At 54.0% G+C, this 18,609-nt stretch overlaps 1 protein-coding gene and 1 long non-coding RNA gene across 3 annotated transcripts in view; one reads left to right on the top strand and one right to left on the bottom strand.

Moving 5' to 3' along the window:
• LOC141581256 (uncharacterized) overlaps positions 1–2,857 on the bottom strand; it is a 108,410-nt gene extending 105,553 nt beyond the window's left edge. Inside the window, exon 1 of one of the 2 annotated variants that reach the window (XR_012513808.1) lies at positions 2,538–2,857. This is a non-coding gene — a long non-coding RNA (uncharacterized LOC141581256). The remainder of the gene's footprint in view (positions 1–2,537) is intronic. The other variant, XR_012513809.1, reaches the window with a different exon arrangement.
• Positions 2,858–2,946: 89 nt separating this feature from the next.
• On the top strand, positions 2,947–12,849 carry CALM3 (calmodulin 3). The gene is made up of 6 exons (XM_003940271.4): positions 2,947–3,148; positions 7,852–7,882; positions 10,265–10,408; positions 10,545–10,651; positions 10,909–11,044; positions 11,188–12,849. The coding sequence occupies exons 1-6, from the start codon at positions 3,146–3,148 to the stop codon at positions 11,214–11,216; spliced, it is 450 nt and encodes a 149-aa protein (XP_003940320.1). The 5' UTR covers positions 2,947–3,145; the 3' UTR covers positions 11,217–12,849.
• The last annotated feature ends 5,760 nt before the right edge of the window (positions 12,850–18,609 follow it).

The following is an 18,609-nucleotide window of genomic DNA, read 5'->3' as shown; positions in this document are numbered from 1 at the left end:
GCATGGAAGAAAGATGAAGGCTGAAAGACTTAGCGAGTCTGCTCATTCCATTTTCTTGTTCCTGCTTTATTCTAGCCGTGCTGGCAGCTGATTAGATGGTGCCCCCCCAGAATGAGGGTGGGTCGGCCTCTCCCAGTCCACCGACTCAAATGTTAATCTCCTTTGGCAACACCCTCACAGACACACTCAGGAACAAGACTTTACATACTTCAATCCAGTCAAGTTGACACTCAATATTAACCATCACACCCACCTTTTTTTTTTTTTGATGCTGGAGTTGGGTGGCACGATCTTGGCTCACCGCAACCTCTGCCTCCTGGGTTCAAGTGATTCTCCTGCCTCAGCCTCCTGAGTAACTAGGATTACAGGCATGCACCGGCTAATTTTTGTAGTTTTAGTAGAGATGGATTGCACCATGTTGGCCAGGCTAGTCTCGAACTCCTGACCTCAAGTGATCCACCTGCCTTGGCCTCCCAAAGTGCTGGGATTACAGGTGTGATCCACTGTGCCCGGCCCACACCCACTTTTTAATCAGAATTTTTTTCGTTAATCAGATTTTTTTCTTTTTGAGTTGTTTGAGCTTCTTACATATGCTGGTTATTAATCCCCTGTCAGATGGATAGTTTGCAAATATTTTCTTCCATTCTGTGGATTGCCTCTTCACTTTGTTTATTGTTCTCTTCACTTTGCAGGAGCTTTTCGGCTTGATGTAATCCCATTTGTCTATTTTCACTTTGCTGTCTGTGCTTTTGAAGTCTTACACACAAAAAATATTTGCCCAGACTAATGTCCTGGAGCAATTCCTCAGTGATTTCTCCTGGTAATCTCATAGTTTCAGGTCTTAGATTTATTTTTTATTTTTTATTTTTTATTTTTTTATTTTTTGAGATGGAGTCTTGATCTGTCGCCAGACTGGAGTGCAATGGCGCGGTTTCGCCTCACTGCAACCTCCTGCCTCCCGGGTTCAAGCAATTCTCCTGCCTCAGCTTTCCGAGTAGCTGGGATTGTTACAGGTGTCCGCCACCACGCCCGGCTGATTTTTTGTATTTTTAGTAGAGACAGGGTTTTACTGTTGGTCAGGCTGATCTCTAACTCCCGACCTCGTAATCTGCCTGCCTCGACCTCCCAAAGCGCTGGGGTTGCAGACGTGAGACATTGCGCCTGTCCTCAGTTCTTAGATTTAAGTCTTTAATAGATTTTCGTTTAATTTTTTTTTTTTTGGAACGGATTCTCCCTCTGTTGCCCAGGCTGGAGTGCAGTGGAGTGCCCTTTGCTCACTGCAACTTCCACCTCCCGGGTTCTAGCAATCCTCCAGGCTCAGCCTCCCCAGTAGCTGAGACTACAGATGCACACCACCACATGCAGCTAATTTTTGTATTTTTAGCAGAGATGGGGTTTCATCATATTGGCCAGACTGATTTCGAACTCCTGACCTAAGGTGATCCACCCACCTCAGCCTTCCAAAGTTACAGGCATGAGCCACTTCGCCCTGTCCTAATTTGGGTATTTTTAGTAGAGACTGGGTTTCGCCATGTTGGCCAAGCTGGTCTCGAATTCCCGACCTCAGGCAATCCCACCTCAGCCTCCCAAAGTGTTAGGATTACAGGCATGAGCCACCGCGCCTGGCATCTCACTCCATCTTCTTTACCTCTCCCCTGTGTCAGTTTTATTTGTCTCTTCTTCTCTAGACACTTTCTTCCTCAAGATAGGGGTCAGAGTGGGAAAATGACCATAGTCAGAACCTATGGGAAGCACCCACCCAAAAGGAAAAGGCTTCTTGTGCCCAGGCTGCAGATCCAAAAACCCAGGAAAGGACTCTCATTGGTTCGGTCTACATTCCAGGTGGAGCATGATGATTGATCCAGCCTGATTCCTTTGCCCATCTCTCACTCATCACCATGGTGAGGAGGGGGCACACAGGAGACAGTCAGCTCCTATCCTAAACGGGGGAGGGGGTGAGGGTGATCACTTTCTGAGTTCCAGTAAACAAAGTTTCAGTTAATCGTCACATCAACTCTTTCTCCTCCTATGGCTGGAAGAGTGGGGTAAGGAAAGAGGTCGTCCGTCTAGATGTCATGAGAATGCTGGGGAGTATGGGCTCTCCAGCCCAGTCAAGCTCAGGTCCCTGCATACAGCAGGCATCCATTTAACGCTTATAGAATGAATGAGTGAATACCCTTTTCCCAGAGGCTATCCTGGAACCGTCCTAATTTCACACACCATGAACGGATTAAGAATGAAGCGGTGCCAGGGGTCCCGCCCACCAGTTGAGAGCGTCTTAGGACGCCGAGACTAGACCGGGGAGGGCGGAACTTCTGGGCGTTAGGTGACACTTTGGAGACCCCGCCACCTCTACGGGCCCAGTCAGGGGCGGGGCTTCAAAACCCCCAGCGTTTGGATTAAACCATCTTCCAGCGGTTAAAGGGGAGAGCCGAGAAAGCCTTTCTGCACCTGTCGCCAACCTTTTTACCACTCCCCGGCAACAGAAACGATGTATTTGCTTCACCGCCACGCCGTTTCCCCCTTCGCCTCCTTACCCCTCAAAGCCCCACGCGGCCACAGAGTCCAGACTTCCCCACCACCACCTCGCAGTGGCTCACCCCAGTTTGACGCATTGCAGGGAAGGCCGGACCAATGGGCGCCGCGCTCTCATTTTCGCCACGGGTTGGTCCCAATAGCGACGCTGCTCACAGAGAGACGCATTACGCATCGCTGAGCAGTGCCCCTCCGCCAGGGAGGAAAGTGAAGTGGGACCAGGAGGCGGGGCACGCGGCGAGGGAAAGTAGTCCGGCGGCGGGAGCGAGCGCGCGCGCGCCCGGCTGCAGATCCCGGCCCTGTGTGGGGTGGGGACGAGAGATCCGCGGGCCCGCCGGCGCGGAGCGGGGCGCGGAGGGATCCGTGGGAGCCGCAGTGCGGCGGCGCGCGGGCCGGGCGGGGCGGGGCGGGGCGGGCCGAGCGAGGCGGGGCGCGCGCGGCGGCCGTTGAGGGACCGTTGGGGCGGGCAGCGGCGGCGGCGGCGGCGGCGGCGCGCGTTGCGGGCAGTGAGTGTGGAGGCGCGGACGCGCGTCGGAGCTGGAACTGCTGCAGCTGCTGCCGCCGCCGGAGGAACCTTGATCCCCGTGCTCCGGACACCCCGGGCCTCGCCATGGTGAGTGAGGCTGGGGGGCCGCCAAGGCTGCGAGCTCTGAGGCGGGCTTGGCGCGGCAGGACCCCTGAGGGGGCGACGGAGCCCAGAGTGGGGGGCGGCCGGGCCGGCGAGAGCCTCGGCACCCTTTTCTAGCCCCGTTGTCGGGGCCGTTGAACCCAGAGCGGGACGTCTGGATCCCCAAAGGTTTCCAGAAGCGACTTTAACGCCAAATGGGATATTTAAGTCCCCACATGGGTGTCGGAGCCCCCAGAGGGGATATTTGAACCCCGAATGGAGGATCAGAACCCTCAAAGGGAACCCCTCAAAAGGATTTTGGACCCTGGATGGGGCGATAGGTCTCGGAATGACGGTGTTTGGACCTCAGGGGACGGAGTAAGAAAGATGGGCTAGGGAGGGGAGCTGTTTAGGCCCGGATGGAGCCGTTTGGTCCTGAGAGGATGCGGGGAACCGGGGACGAAGGGAGGCTGGGCTGCTCCCGGATGGGGTGGTGGAGAGTAGCTGGGCCTGGGCGGGGAGGGGCGGCCCCTGGGCTCCTGGGAGGCAAAGGAGAGGGTCAGGGATGGGCGGTCACTTCTGCAGATGAGACTCCCGAGGGTGGGGGCGGGTGGTCTCCAAAGCCCGGCACTGCCGAGGAGGAGGAGGGTGAGGTGCAAGTTTACGGGAGGAAGACCCTGGGGTGGGTGGCAGCAGAGGTTAGAAGATGCTCTTGAAGGCCTCCGGGACGGAGAAGGATCGGGGGTCGTGGAGGTGGTGAAAAGGGATAGTGAGAGCGGGGCTTGCCAGTGGTCGGGGGTCAGGGACCCTTGGGGTAAATTTGGAGGTAGCTAGGAAAGGTTCCGAGGTTACTCGTGGGTTAAGACTGTTGCACTAGAAGGACAGGATTTTTTTTAATAGGCTAGGAGTGTTGTGTTTGGGTCCACGAGAAGATGGGTTTCCAAGGTGAGGGGGGGGGGAGGACTTGGGGTTGAGTGGCTGGGAGGTGAAGTGGAAGGAGAAAATGAATGGCAGCGAGGGTGGGCCTAAGTTTGGGGGTGGGTGTGGGTAACACCCTGCCAATCTCCAGGGACAGGCCAGGACAAAGACGGCTCAGTGTGGATTGGGAGTGGGCTGCAGGGACGGGAGGAAGCTATCCCCCTTCCCCAGGAAGAACGCGGCTGGGTGGAAGGCACTGGGCAGTGGGAGCAGGTGGGCGGAGCTGTTCAGGCCCCTATTGCGCACTGAAGCCTTATGAAATGGGGATGGGAGATCAAAGTTTGGGGTGCCTCAAATAAGCCAGCTTTTTCAAGCCTAGAAGCCTCACCGCCTGTCTGTTCCAGGCCAAGAGCGCTGCCTTTTCCCAACAGGAGCGCCGGTTTTCTCATGATCCCCAGCCCCACACACCATGCTGCACCTCCTCACTTGTGCCAAATGACAGTGCAGTACAGTGTGGCGTCAGTGACAATCAGATGCCTATTCCTGTGCCCTCGGGGTGGGGGCTGCAGAGCTTGATCAGAGATTGCTTCTGGGGGGACACCCCTTCATCAGCCCAAGGGCCACTTGTCCCATTCAGGACCCTCACTGAGTGCGTCTGTTAATTCACAGCTAGGGCTTTGAGAGAAAACCAGCAGACTAGTTCTTTCCTACTCCCTGCCACCCACAACACCCACCGCCCCCCCAGGCTGAGCCTGGGAACCAACCGTTCACAGCCATCCTCCCTGGCAAGGCTGGGGAGAACAGGCAGCCGCTGCCGTGTATCAGATCTCATACTTGCTGACACAGACCTGATGGCTCCTCTTGCCGCTACCCCATTTTCCCCCCAGCAGAACCTGGCTAAAGGGGGCCTGAAGCGCTAGCAGGCTGACTACCCCCAGAATAGGACCAGAGCTTTGGCCAGGACTACTTTCTCTTTCCCTTTGTAATCAGCAAGGTAGAGGTGGGACAAGTCACTGTTAACTGGCCTTGGACTTTGGCCTGAGCTCTGTGGCTTCTCCTTGGCCCCGGTGAGGGGCCCTGGCCTTGGTTTCTGATCTCATCTAACACTGCTCTCTGGCATTGGCTGGGGGCTGGGGCAAGGCAGAGAAATCATACCCTCTTCCCTCCCCCACCTCATGCTTTTTTTTTTTTTTTTTTTTTTTTTCTCTTGTCAGCCCCTTGCTGGAGCCTAGATGAGGGATAAGGAAGCAGGAGACTGAGTTATTTTGGAAACAGTTTTTGTTGAAAGCTTAGTCTTCAGGTCTGGAAAGGGAAGACACTTTGGGCAAGGATCAATGATCTTTCTTAGGCGATTGGTTTCTGGGCAGCAACCTTGCTTGAGATCTGTAGCTAGCTTGGAGCTGGGACCTTTCTTTGACCAAGCAGGGAAGTGGGTCTCCTACATGGGAGAGTGTCTGACAGGCCCTCCATGCAGAGCCACGCCTATTTGCAGCAACCCAGTGACAGAACTGAACATGGCAGTGCCTCATCTGCATCTTCCAGCTTTTTGGTGGGGACTGGCAAATGCTGGCCTTCAGAGCCGCTCAGGGCAGTCTGCAGCCTGTCAGCCTCCTTGCCCCCAACCGCAGCCCCTTACAGTGCTGCCCAGAGGTCAGGAGAGCTGGACTTCTTGCAGGGCGGAGCAGTGGGGTGGGAAGGCCCTGACCAGGCTCGCTTTTTCCATTCTAGGCCAGGGGAAAGAATGAAAAGCAGATGGGATGGCAGCCGCCTCCCCACACTGCTGCCTTCCTCTCTGTTCTTCCCCTGCCCCTCCCCAGGCATTGCCTGGCCTTGCCCATCCTCCCTTCTCACTTTCTCCAAGCCTCTTCCTCAGGTGTCAGGACCTAAGGGATGGCCCCAGGCTGCTTTGCCCCTGATGGGAGGTGGGGGGCAGGTGGAGCAAGGGGCTCATGGGCCTGAGGCTGCCAGGTTGGCATTTAAGAGCCCAACCATGCTGTCTTTTTTTAAAGGCAATGTAGAAGAATCTTCATTTGGCCTCCTCACCTCCCCTTTAGACTTTGGACTTTCCCAGAATGTGCATGTATGCCATTTTCCTTCTCTACCTTCCTCTTTCCCCCTCTCTCAGCCGTCTCCCCTCTGGGATCAACACTTTGATTACTCCTCCCTTTCTGCCTATTTGGGGCTTGGCCTCAAGTTCCTCTTCCTTTAGTTTTTGTTTTTGGAGGTTTTTTTCTAACTTTTTTAGATCAGTGATTGTTATTATTTGGGACAGAGGTGGGGGTGGGGGAGGCAGCGGTGGTTTGTTCTTAGCCTCTGGAACTATTCACATAATAGTTTGCTTCCAAGGCCGGGCGCGGTGGCTCACGCCTATAATCCCAGCACTTTGGGAGGCTGAGACGGGTGGATCACGAGGTCAAGAGATCGAGACCATCCTGGTCAACATGGTGAAACCCCGTCTCTACTAAAAAAAATACAAAAATTAGCTGGGCATGGTGGCAGACGCCTGTAGTCCCAGCTACTCGGGAGGCTGAGGCAGGAGAATTGCTTGAACCCAGGAGGTGGAGGTTGCGGTGAGCCGAGATCGCGCCATTGCACTCCAGCCTGGGTAACAAGAGCGAAACTCCGTCTCAAAAAAAAAAAAAAAAAATAGTTTGCTTCCTTTTCTGAGGCTCTCAGACTCAAGACTAGAACCTGCTGTGGTCTTGGAGCCCCTTTCCCTTACTGGGAAAGGAAGGGGAACAGATCCACCATGGTCCCGGGATGGTGGTGCCTTTTTCACAGCATCAACAAAAAGCAGGGAAAATTTGTCTTTTGGCTGTTAAAGCTAAATGTTGGGATTCATCCTCCCCATCCCCTGGTCTAGCTCCTGCCCCATAGGATTGCTATGCCTGGCTGATGCCCAGCACACCAGTGCAGGAGAAGCCAGTCCCTGCATCTCCTCCCCACCCCCAAACCCCGCATGCAGCAAGGGCTGCCTGCCACCGACTGGCCAGTCCCCAGAGTGGCCAAGCCAGAAAGGGTTAAGAACTGCAGTGCAAGCCGACTTCAGTCATCTGCTGCTGCTGCCCGCTGCAGTCCTCTCCCTGATGTTGTCCCTCCTGCCCAAAAGAAACAGAACCGAATGATGCCCTGTGCCCCCACTGTGCACAGGGGGGTGGAGCGGCTACCTCCAGTCTGACCAGAGTTCTTCCAGGCGCTCAAGCAACTCGGGGCTGCCAGTTAGGAGAATTTTTGCCACTTGGGTCAACTCTGCCTGAGCCAAGCGCCTCCAAATAGGTGACACAGAAACTAGCCGAGATAGCCCCAGACATCATCCCTCTGCCCTACCCAAGGACTGGCCTGCTTCAGTTTGGAGCCTTCTAGAGCTTTTGATGAGGCCTCCAGGGAAACCACTCCCTTCACTCAGCCTCTGGGGCTCCCACTGGTGAGATGTAAACCTGTGCCATGCCAGTGCTGCTGGTTTGGGGCTGGGGCAGGCATTTCACCTGCCCCTGTGGCTCCCACATGCTGAGTTGAGATTGGAAGCCCATGGGTCTGGGAAGCTTCACTGGGCCCTGCATCCAGCAGGCCTGAGTGTCCAGCCCATCCTGGAACCCAGCTTTCTGAATCACTAGACTTTATCATCAGGCCCTGGCTCTGCCTCAGACCCTGACTCTGGCGTGCTCCTCCCTGGCTGGGCAGGAATGCCATGTGGAACTGGCCTCACCAGGGCCTGGGGCCTGGGCTAAGTGAGGAAGATGCATCCTTGCTGTCCAGCCTGGTGACTGACTTTCCCCTTCCTGCTTTTCCAGGCTGACCAGCTGACTGAGGAGCAGATCGCAGGTGAGTGTTACCCTGTCCCCCTCATCTTAGCTCAGGAAAGCCTCCACATCCCCAGCCAAATCTTGGCCACTGAGGAGTGACAGCTGATAGGTGAACCTGTGTATCCCTTGTGTCACCTAACACTATGCCTTGTGCCTAGAATGCTGATAAATGTAACAGCACACCAGTGCCCTGATGACACCAAGCCCCATGGCCCTGAGACAGCCTTTACCAAGCACCAAAGGCTGTCTTCCTCTCCTGAGCCTGGGTCATCTAGGGGCTTGATATTGGTGGCTACAGGACGAGCCCAGCTCTCTCTCCCAGCTTCAGCTAGATTGGCTTAGAAGGTGAGCTCCCTGCCTCCCTGTGGGCCTGCGGAGCTCCTGTCCCACTTTAGGAGCCGCCCAGGAGCTGGCTCGTCACTCCCACCTCTGCACTTGCCTGCGCTTTGCACTTCCTTTCGCATGTGCCGGCGCCTGCCTGTTCTGCTGGTGGAAATGCCTCCCCAGCACTTTGCATGGGCAGATCCTTCTCATCCCTTAGCTCAGATGTCCCCTTGGAGAGGCCTTCCCTGACCCCCGTCTCAAGTACACAGCCTTCCTTTACTCTCCTTCACATCACTTGATTTTATTTTCTGAGCGGGAAACTTTCCTGAGATCTGTAGCTCAGAGCTGGGACCTTCCCTTGACCAAGCAGGGAAATGGGTCACTCCCACTTCTGCTGTCAGAAATTTTTTTCTTATGCCTTCACCTGTTGTATCTCCTGTCACTAAATGTGAGTTCCATGAGTTTGGGACTTGGTTTTGTTGGTCCCTGCTATAGCCTAGAGTGCCTAGAACATAGGCTAAACAAATAAACGATCATCTCTCTCAGCAAGCTAGAAGAAATCCCTGGATCCCATCTAATTCATTTTTCTAGCCTTTCCAAAACCCCAGAAGGGTCAGCTACAGAAACTATTATGTAATCACGTATCCGTGCCCACCCCCGGCAAACTGAGCTGCCTGAGACAAAGAGCAACTCTTGGTTTATTTCCATAGCCAGGGGCCAGTACACAGTAGAGCAGAGGAGCAATCCAGAGAATGGGCCTCTGCTCCCCACCAGCTACTCAGTCCCCAGCTTTGCTGTCAGGTTCAGCCAGCTATGTGACAAGCACTGAAGGCCCAGCTTCAGTGGGAGGAGGCAGGAATGGACTTGCCTTCCCTCCTTTCTCCCCTCAACCCCCAACACAGAGTCACCTTTGCAGCTTCAAAATTTTGTCCCCAGGTGGCTATGGAGACCCCTGAGAAAAGCCAGAGGATGGCCTGGTTTAGTGATCATGAGCTCAGGGTGTCCACATGACCCACTCCCTGCCCTCCCCAAGAACAACAAGGCCTCAGCCCAGAGAGGCGCCAGCCTCCCCAAAGAGACTCGTGCCATATCCTTAGGGCCCAGAGGCTCAGGGCCACAGCTGCCCAGCTGTGCATGTCCCTCCCAAGGCACCTACCACCCAGCTCCCAACTCAGCCTTGTGCATAAACATAAACAGTCTGCTTTTCACCCTGTCCCCATTAGCAAACTGCCCACTGCCTCACCCCAGCCCACACCCTCTGGGAATAGGCTGCTAGGCATCTGTTCTTTGAGGGCTTGGGGGTAGGGGAGCACCAGGTGCCAAAATGGGCCCGGTGGGAGGGCAAGAGCCATGTGCTTCTCTCCCTGCTCCTGATGCGGCCCCAGCTGTGGCCTTCCCACTCAGCACTGCTAGCTCCTCATCCTCCTGGCTTGGCAGCCGTCCCCTCGACTTCCATCCCCCCACCCACCCCACGCACCGTCCGTCAGCCATGTTCTGCTGCCGACCACCCCCACGCTTACCACAGTGGCTCAGCTCCTCTGGAAGCCGGTAGCACCCACGGCAGGGAACAAGGCTGGCAGTACCAGTCAAAAGGGAGTGGATGCCTGCATTTCCTCTTCAGGCCAGCCAGGGGCATTCTGCAGCCTCCCCCTCCTCATCCCAGCCAACCAACCCTGGCTAACACACTCAGATGAAGAGTCCTTTCGGCCCTCATTCACTCCGTGACTTTGGTCCCTTTCATCATTTAAGGGAGAAGCCAAAGCCAGAGACCAAACAGAAATGTAGAATAATCTAAGGACAGCTGTCAGCCCATTTGTCCCTACTGTCTTCACTGGCTGGTGAGAGAAATAGCTTTACCTGCCACGGTGTAGATGTTCAATAACTTGAATGTAGCTTGGAAGGGCTCTGCCCTGAGCACTTAGGAGAGAGCTGGTTGAGTGGGACTTGAAGTCTGTCTCAGTTTCTTTAGGTGGGACTGATGCCCTTGGCCTTCCACCAAGGAAGGAGTCCAGCATCCAGAGGTAAGGATTCTCCTGTGGGCCTTGTGACCTCTGACTCCTTCCCCTTCTTCCCCCAGAGTTCAAGGAGGCCTTCTCCCTCTTTGACAAGGATGGAGATGGCACTATCACCACCAAGGAGTTGGGGACCGTGATGAGATCCCTGGGGCAGAACCCCACTGAAGCAGAGCTGCAGGACATGATCAACGAGGTGGACGCAGATGGTAAGCCCCACAGAGCGCTGGGCAGCCCTGCTCCTGGTCACCCCAAGTGACTGCAGGGAGCCTCCCTCAGGGTCATGGATGATCCTGTATCTGTCAGGGCCCAGGGTGATTCCCCCGTCCTTTCCCCACCTTCCAGGGAACGGGACCATTGACTTCCCAGAGTTCCTGACCATGATGGCCAGAAAGATGAAGGACACAGACAGTGAGGAGGAGATCCGAGAGGCATTCCGTGTCTTTGACAAGGTAAGCAGCCTTCTCCAGGGACGGTTCTGAGACTGATGCCAGCCTTCAGGCAGGCGGACGGAACTGGAGCCACGGAGCTACCACTTCCAGGAGGCCCAGGTCCCAGTGCCAGCCTCGCTGCCAACCTGCTCTGCCACCTCAGGCAGCCTCCCTCACTGTGCTCACTGCTGAGGGATGGTGATGACAGCCGCCCCTCTCACTGCCTCTCTCCCTGCTGGGAGAAGTGCCTAGTGAAACCCTTTATCCCCAACCCCCAGGATGGGAATGGCTATATCAGCGCGGCAGAGCTTCGTCATGTAATGACGAACCTGGGGGAGAAGCTGACCGATGAGGAGGTGGATGAGATGATCAGAGAGGCTGACATTGATGGAGACGGCCAGGTCAATTATGAAGGTGAGTCGAGACCAGGCTTGATCTCCAGGACAAGAAGAGAATTGAAGCTTCAGGAACAAGCCCCCAGATCCCTCGTGTTTGGGAGGGCCGGTCGCCACTCAGCCTGCCCACCTGACCTCCTCTCTCTCTGCTTCACTCCACAGAGTTTGTACAGATGATGACTGCAAAGTGAAGGCCCCCAGGGCAGCTGGCGATGCCCATTCTCTTGATCTCTCTCTTCTCGCGCGCGCACTCTCTCTTCCACACTCCCCTGCGTACCCCGGTTCTAGCAAACACCAATTGATTGACTGAGAATCTGATAAAGCAACAAAAGATTTGTCCCAAGCTGCATGATTGCTCTTTCTCCTTCTTCCCTGAGTCTCCCTCCATGCCCTCTCATCTCTTCCTTTTGCCCTTGCCTCTTCCATCCATGTCTTCCAAAGCCTGATGCATTCATAAGATGAAGCCCTCCCCAGTTCCCCTTGGGGAGCCTCTGCCCTCCTCCAGCCCGGGTGGCTCTCCTCCATTTTGGTTTGTTTCCCCTTGTTTGTCATCTTATTTTGGGTGCTGGGGTGGCTGCCAGCCCTGTCCCGGGACCTGCTGGGAGGGACAAGAGGCCCTACCCCAGGCGGAAGAGCATGCCCTTTGCTGTTGCATGCAACCAGCCCTGTGACTCTGTGTGCAGATCCCAGCAGCCTGTTGGGGCAGGGATGCCAAGAGAGGCATTTCAGAAGGACTGAGGGGGCGTTGAGGAATTGTGGCATTGACTGGATGTGGCCCAGGAGGGGTCGAGGGGGCTGACTCACAGAAGGGGGACTGACAGTGGGCAGCACTCACATACTGCTGGCTGCTGTTTTGAAACCATCCAATTGGCTTTCTGAGGTTTGGCTGGGTGGGGTCTGCTCATTTGGCCACTCTGCAAATTGGACTTGCCTGCGTTCCTGAAGCACTCGAGAGCTGTTCTGTAAATACCTGGTGCTAACATCCCATGCCGCTCCCTCCTCACTAGCACCCACCACCCTGAGGGCCCATCCTAGGAATGGGTGTGGGGATGGTCGCTTTGTAATGTGCTGGTTCTCTTTTTTTTTTTTTTCTTTCCCCTCGACGGCCCTTAAAACTTTCATTTTGTCCAAAACCATGCCGGGCTAGCTAAAGGGTGGGGAGAGAGAAGATGGAGATGGGCCCCACCGTACTCTCAAGAGAACGCACCTGCAATAAAACAATCTCCTCGGCCAGCTGCCCAGGGGACGGCAGCGACGGCAGCCTCTGCTTCCTGGTCCGCCAGCACCCCCCACTTCTCCGTGGTGACTTGGTGCCGCTTCCTCACATCTGTGCTCTGTGCCCTCCTCTCCCCTGCCTCTCCCCTCGCCCACCTGCCTGCCCCCATACTCCGCAGCGGAGAGCATGATCCGTGCCCTTGCTTCTGACTTTCGCCTCTGGGACAAGTAAGTCAATGTGGGCAGTTCAGTCGTCTGGGTTTTTTTCCTTTTTCTGTTCATTTCATCTGGCTCCCCCCACCACCTAACCCCTCCCCCACTTTCCCCTCACTGCCCAGGTCGATCAAGTGGCTTTTCCTGGGACCTGCCCAGCTTTGAGAATCTCTTCTCATCCACCCTCTGGCACCCAGCCTCTGAGGGAGGGAGGGACAGGGCATAGCGGGAGACCCAGCCAAGAGCTGAGGGTAAGGGCAGGTAGGCGTGAGGCTGTGGACATTTTTGGAATGTTTTGGTTTTGTTTTTTTTTAAACCGGGCAATATTGTGTTCAGTTCAAGCTGTGAAGAAAAATATATATCAATGTTTTCCAATAAAATACAGTGACTACCTGACTTGGCTCCTCCCATCCTGTCTCAGTTTCTGGGCCTGCCCCCCTCCCCCGACCCCCACACAGACTCCTTTGGCTCAGATGTGGAAGAGCCTCTCCTCCAAGCTGGCTCTAACGCTGTGTCCAGTCAGCGCAGCCCAGTGGGCGCCTCAGAATCACAGTTCTGATCCCAACTAGACCACAAGGTCGTCAAGGGCAGGATCCTGCCCTAGAGATAGTCGCACAAATGGACTGAAAGGAGAGGACTGGGAAGGCTCCGTCCAAGGCAGGCCCATCATGCCACAGGAGCCCATAGAGAAGGGGTCAGGTAGCCAGACTGAGCTGAGACCTGAAAGATGGGCTGTCCCCTAGCTGGGTAGGGGAAGGAAGGGCATTCTAGTTGGAGGGGATGGCCTGTGTGGAAGACCTGAGGCAAGAGGAGCCCAGACACTGAGGAACCAAAGGAACTTCAGCAAGGCTGGGTGACAGCCCCGAGCAGCATGGGGCCCAGCTGGACGAAGAGAAGAAGGCAGGGGCGGGCCCTGCAGTGGCTGAGCTTCTCGGTGCTTGGAGAAAGGGGTGGCATTCACTGTTTTAGTCTCACAGGCAGCCAAAACATGCCAAGTTTGGATCTGCAGTGGTGAGAAAGGCACAGTCCTGAGCTCACAAGGAGGGCATGGGACTCTATGGGCTTGAAGATTTGAAACAAAAGCCCAAAACAATTGCAAACCACACAAGGCAGAGTATTAACCGCTGTGTGGTCACAGCCAAATTACAAACCACAGAAAGCTCAACTTCCTCATGACAAGTGGGGATGTAAAGAAGAAAGGGCTCCTTAACCGGGCCGAGTAACACATGCCTGTAATCTCCGTACTTGGGAGGCTGAGGCAGGAGATTGCTTGAACCCAAGAGTTTGAGACCAGCCTGGGCAACACAGCAAGACCCTCCCAGTTCAGTGGGGCTATAGTGGAGGAATAGGTGGAATTCTCAGCGGCTTTTCGTATTCTCCCTCGGGAGGAATGGGGATTGAGAGATTGATAAGCATTGTCTTTAACTTCTGAGCTGCTCACACAACCATAGGAGCTGGGCAAGGGTGGAGCAGAGACAGAAGTCAGTGAAATAAAAAGAGGTCCTTCCACTCATCTCCACTTGGCCTCAGAGGGCAGGAGAAGCCTGGCCCAACCCAATGTTGGGAGTAGCAGGCCATTTTCCAGAGCCCCAGCTTCTGTCCCCGCTTTTCCTCCCACCTGATTGTGGCTCAGCATTTGGTGGTACAGTGAAGACGGTAGAGTGTAGTGGTCAAGAACTTGGGGTCTGGGCACAGCCACCTGCCTTAGCATTCTGGTGCTCAGAAAGTGAGCATCCGCCGCCATTGGCTGGGTGCTTCCTGCTTCACAGCTGCCTTCAAAGCTCTGCATCCATGAGCTCGTCAAAGCCGTAAAGCAACCACTTGGGCTGGATGCTATTAGTTCCCATCTTGCTGACCAGGAAACGGAGGCCCAGAGGAGTGAAGTCAACTACTGCAAGGTTACAAAGTAGAAAGTGACACAGCCGGAATCTGAATCAGGTCTGAGGAGTCCAAGCACCCAACAGCGGGCTTTAGGGTAAACGGTAGTTTAAAAACAGATGGATTTCAGGCCGAGGCGGGTGGATCACGAGGTCAAGAGATCGAGACCATCCTGGCCAACATGGTGAAACCCCGTCTCTACTAAAAATGCAAAACTTAGCTGGGCATTTGGCATGCGCCTGTAGTCCCAGCTACTTGGGAGGCTGAGGTGGAAGAATCGCTTGAACCCAGGAGGAGAGGTTGTAGTGAGCCGAGATTGCGCCACTGTGCTCCAGCCTGGCAACAGAGCAAGACTCTGTCTCAAAAAAAAAACATACGGATTTCAGGAAGGCGAGAGCCAGTAGGGAGGCCAGGCTGAGGTTGGCATAACAGCAGTGGGGTCTGAAATGGGAGCTGCCCCCTTAGCAGTCAGGGTGCCTGGGGAAAACTCTGGTTTATAGTTGAGTCAAAGATGGGCTATGGTGTCCACAGAATTGAGCTCAAATTCCAGTTTGAGACTCACTCGCTAGAGAGTCTTCATGTTCACTAAGTCTCAAGGGGCCACCTCTGCCACATCAATAACTTTGGAGCAGCGATTTCACTTCACTCGGCCTCCGTTTACAAGTCTGCAAAATGGCAAATGATAATCTGTTAGGGAAGATGATATAAATAGCCACTAACTTGGGTTGTGCCAAACCTTTTTTTTTTTTTTTAGATGGAGTCTCACTCTGTTGCCCAGGCTGGAGTACAATGGCGCTATCTTGGCTCACTACAACCTCTGCCTCCCAGGTTCAAGCAATTCTCTTGCCTCAGCCTCCCTAGTAGCTGGCATTACAGGGGTGCACCACCATGCCTGGCAAATTTTTCTATTTTTAGTAGAGACAGGGTTTCTCCGTATTGGCCTGGCTGGTCTCAAACTCCTGACCTCAGGTGATCCACTTGCATCGGCCTCCCAAAGTGCTGGGATTATAGGTGTGAGGCTTTTTTTTTTTTTTTTTTAAGATGGAGCGCAGGCTGGAGTGCAGTGGTTCGATCTCAGCTCACTGCAACCTCCCCCTCCCAAGGTCATGCGATTCTCCTGTCTCAGCCTACCCAGTAGCGGAAATTACAGGAGCCCACCACCACACCTGGCTAATTTTTGCTCTTAATTTAATTTAATTTAATTTATTTATTTTTGAGACAGAGTCTTGCTCTGTCGCCCAGGATGGAGTGCAATGGCGTGATCTCAGCTTACTGCAACCTCTGTCTCCCAGGTTTAAGTGATTCTTCTGCCTCAGCCTCCCGAGTAGCTGGGATTACAGGCACCTGCCACCATGCCTAGCTAATTTTTGTATTTTTAGTAGAGACGAGGTTTTAGTAGAGACCACGTTGCCCAGGCTGGTCTCAATCTCTTGACCTCATGATCTGCCCGCCTCAGCCTCCCAGTGTTGGGATTACAGGTAAAAGCCACTGAGCCCAGTCCATGCCCAGCTAATTTCTTTTGTATTTTAGTAGAGATGGGGTTTCACCATGTTGCCCAGGGTGGTCTCCAACTTCTGAGCTCAGGCAATCTGCCTGCCTTGGCCTCCCAAAGTGCTAGGATTACAGGCGTAAGCCACTGCCCGGCCATGCCAAACACTTTACAGACATCATCTCACTTAGTTCACACCCAGGCTGGATTGACTCGTACTAAAACGTAGCACCTGCTCAAGGTACACCTGCCCTGGGCATGCCGACAGGAGTCACTGGAGAAATCTGGCAGTAGAGGAGTGGAGGCTGGGCAGGTGAAGCCTCTGGCAGCACACTACACTTTGGAAGCAGCTGAGCCGCGTCTCAGAGCCCAGTGCACTCGGATCGCAACCCCCAAGCCTTCTCCTACTGCATCCCAGTACCCATGCTTCTCAGCTGCCTATCAGTAGTTTCCTCCTTGGGCCCTATGTTTTTGAAAGACTTTTACTCTCAGACCAGCTACATTATTAAATAATCATGACTTCTCTTTTCCATTTTTTATTAATCAAAAACACATAGACTGCAGTCAGCTTCTAATGGCCCCTGGGCAAGCGCTGAGGGGAGTCGGCTCCAGCCCAAAGTAGAGAAATGTCTGGACCGGGAGTCATTTCCAGTTCAGCCTGGCAGGTCGACTAGACCAGCTCAAAGCCTGCCCTAAGGAAGTGACTAGACAAGGGGACATACCAGAGACGCCCAACCAGGGCCCCCTGAGGACTCTCAGGGTCCCCTGACTTCCCAGAGGGTGGCTCTGGGGCCACTTCTGAGTGTCACTCCCAGTGTGACCAGCAGGTGGGGCAATGACCACAGAAGACCCTGAAGAGCTGCAACTCCCAGGCCCAGCTCATGGCAAGAGGGTGTGTGCACATGTTTAAGTCCCATCTGTGGGTCAGGCCGGGGGCTAGGGAGATGGGAATGAATAAAAAGAAATAAATCGGCCGGGCGCGGTGGCTCAAGCCTGTAATCCCAGCACTTTGGGAGGCTGAGGCGGGTGGATCACGAGGTCGAGAGATCGAGACCATCCTGGTCAACATGGTGAAACCCCGTCTCCACTAAAAATACAAAAAACTAGCTGGGCGTGGTGGCGCATGCCTGTAATCCCAGCTACTTAGGAGGCTGAGGCAGGAGAATTGCCTGAGCCCAGGAGGCGGAGGTTGCGGTGAGCCGAGATCGCACCATTGCACTCCAGCCTGGTTAACAAGAGCGAAACGCCGTCTCAAAAAAAGAAAAAAAAAAAAAAAAAAAAAAAAGAAAGAAAAAAGAAAAAAAAAAGAAAGAAATCATAAATGAATCAAGTCCCCTGGCGTCTCTGGTTCCCAGCACATCACTTCCTGAGCCCCACCCCAGACTAGGGCAGACACCCGGAGCAGCCACTCTGTGTCTGCTGGTTTTAGCAACTGCAGATTAAAAAAATTCAAAACAGGCCAACCTGTCATCCCAGCACTTTGGGAGGCTAAGGCAGATGGATCACCTGAGGTCAGGAGTTCGAGACCAGCCTGATTAACATGGTGAAACCCTGTCTCTACTAAAAATACAAAAATTAGCCGGGTAGGCCAGGCACCGTGGCTCACACTTGTTATCTCAGCACTTTGGGAAGCCAAGGCAGGTAGATCATTTGAGGAGTTTGAGACCAGCCTGCCCAACATAGTGAAACCCTGGCTCTACTGAAAATACAAAAATTAGCTGGGCAGTAGTGGTGGGCAACTGAAATCCTAGCTACTCAAGAGCCTGAGGCAGGAGAATCGCCTGAACGTGCGAGGCAGAGGTTGCAGTGAGCGGAGATGGCGCCATTGCACTCCAGTCTGGGCCGCAGAGTGAGACCCTGTCCCAAAAAGATAAAAATAAAATTAACCAGGTATGGTGGTGGGCGCTGGTAATGCCAGCTACTTGGGAGGCTGAGGCCCAAGAATCACTTGAACCTGGAAGGTGGAGGTTGCAGTGAGCCAAGATCGCGCCACTGTACTCCAGCCCAGGTGACAGAGCAAGACTCCATCTCAAAAATAAATAAATAGTTGGCTGGGTGAGGTGGCTCATACCTGTAATCCCAGCACTTTGGGAGGCCCAGGTGGGTGGATCATGAGGTCAGGAGCTTGAGACCATCCTGGCATGGTGAGACCTCATCTCTACTAAAATATAAAAAATTAGCTGGGCGTGGTAGTGTGTGCCTGTAGTCCCAGCTACTCAGGAGGCTGAGGCAAGAGAATTGCTTGAACCTGGGAGATGGAGGTTGCAGTGAGCCAAGATTGTGCCACTACACTCTAGCCTGGGCAACAGAGAGAGACTCCATCTCAAAAAATAATAATAATAAATAAATAAAATAATACAGCCGGGTGCGGTGGCTCAAGCCTGTAATCTCAGCACTTTGGGAGGCTGAGACAGGTGGATCACGAGGTCAAGAGATCGAGACCGTCCTGGTCAACATGGTGAAACCCTGTCTCTACTAAAAATACAAAACATTAGCTGGGCATGGTGGCGCGTGCCTGTAATCCCAGCTACTCAGGAGGCTGAGGCAGGAGAATTGCCTGAACCCAGGAGGCGGAGGTTGCGGTGAGCCGAGATCGCGCCATTGCACTCCAGCCTGGGTAACAAGAGTGAAACTCCGTCTCAAAAATAAATAAATAAATAAACAATAAAATAAATAAATAAAATAATACAGATTTTAAAACACCAGTGTAATAACTATTTACAGAACATTTGCATTGAATTCGGTGTTATAGGCAATCTAGAAATTAGTTAAGGTATAAAGGAGGACAT

The sequence above is a fragment of the Saimiri boliviensis genome, chromosome 14, assembly GCF_048565385.1.
Source record: "Saimiri boliviensis isolate mSaiBol1 chromosome 14, mSaiBol1.pri, whole genome shotgun sequence".
Taxonomy (NCBI): domain Eukaryota; kingdom Metazoa; phylum Chordata; class Mammalia; order Primates; family Cebidae; genus Saimiri; species Saimiri boliviensis.
Note: the sequence above shows the minus strand (reverse complement) of the source record. Positions and strands in the feature narration are given on the sequence as shown.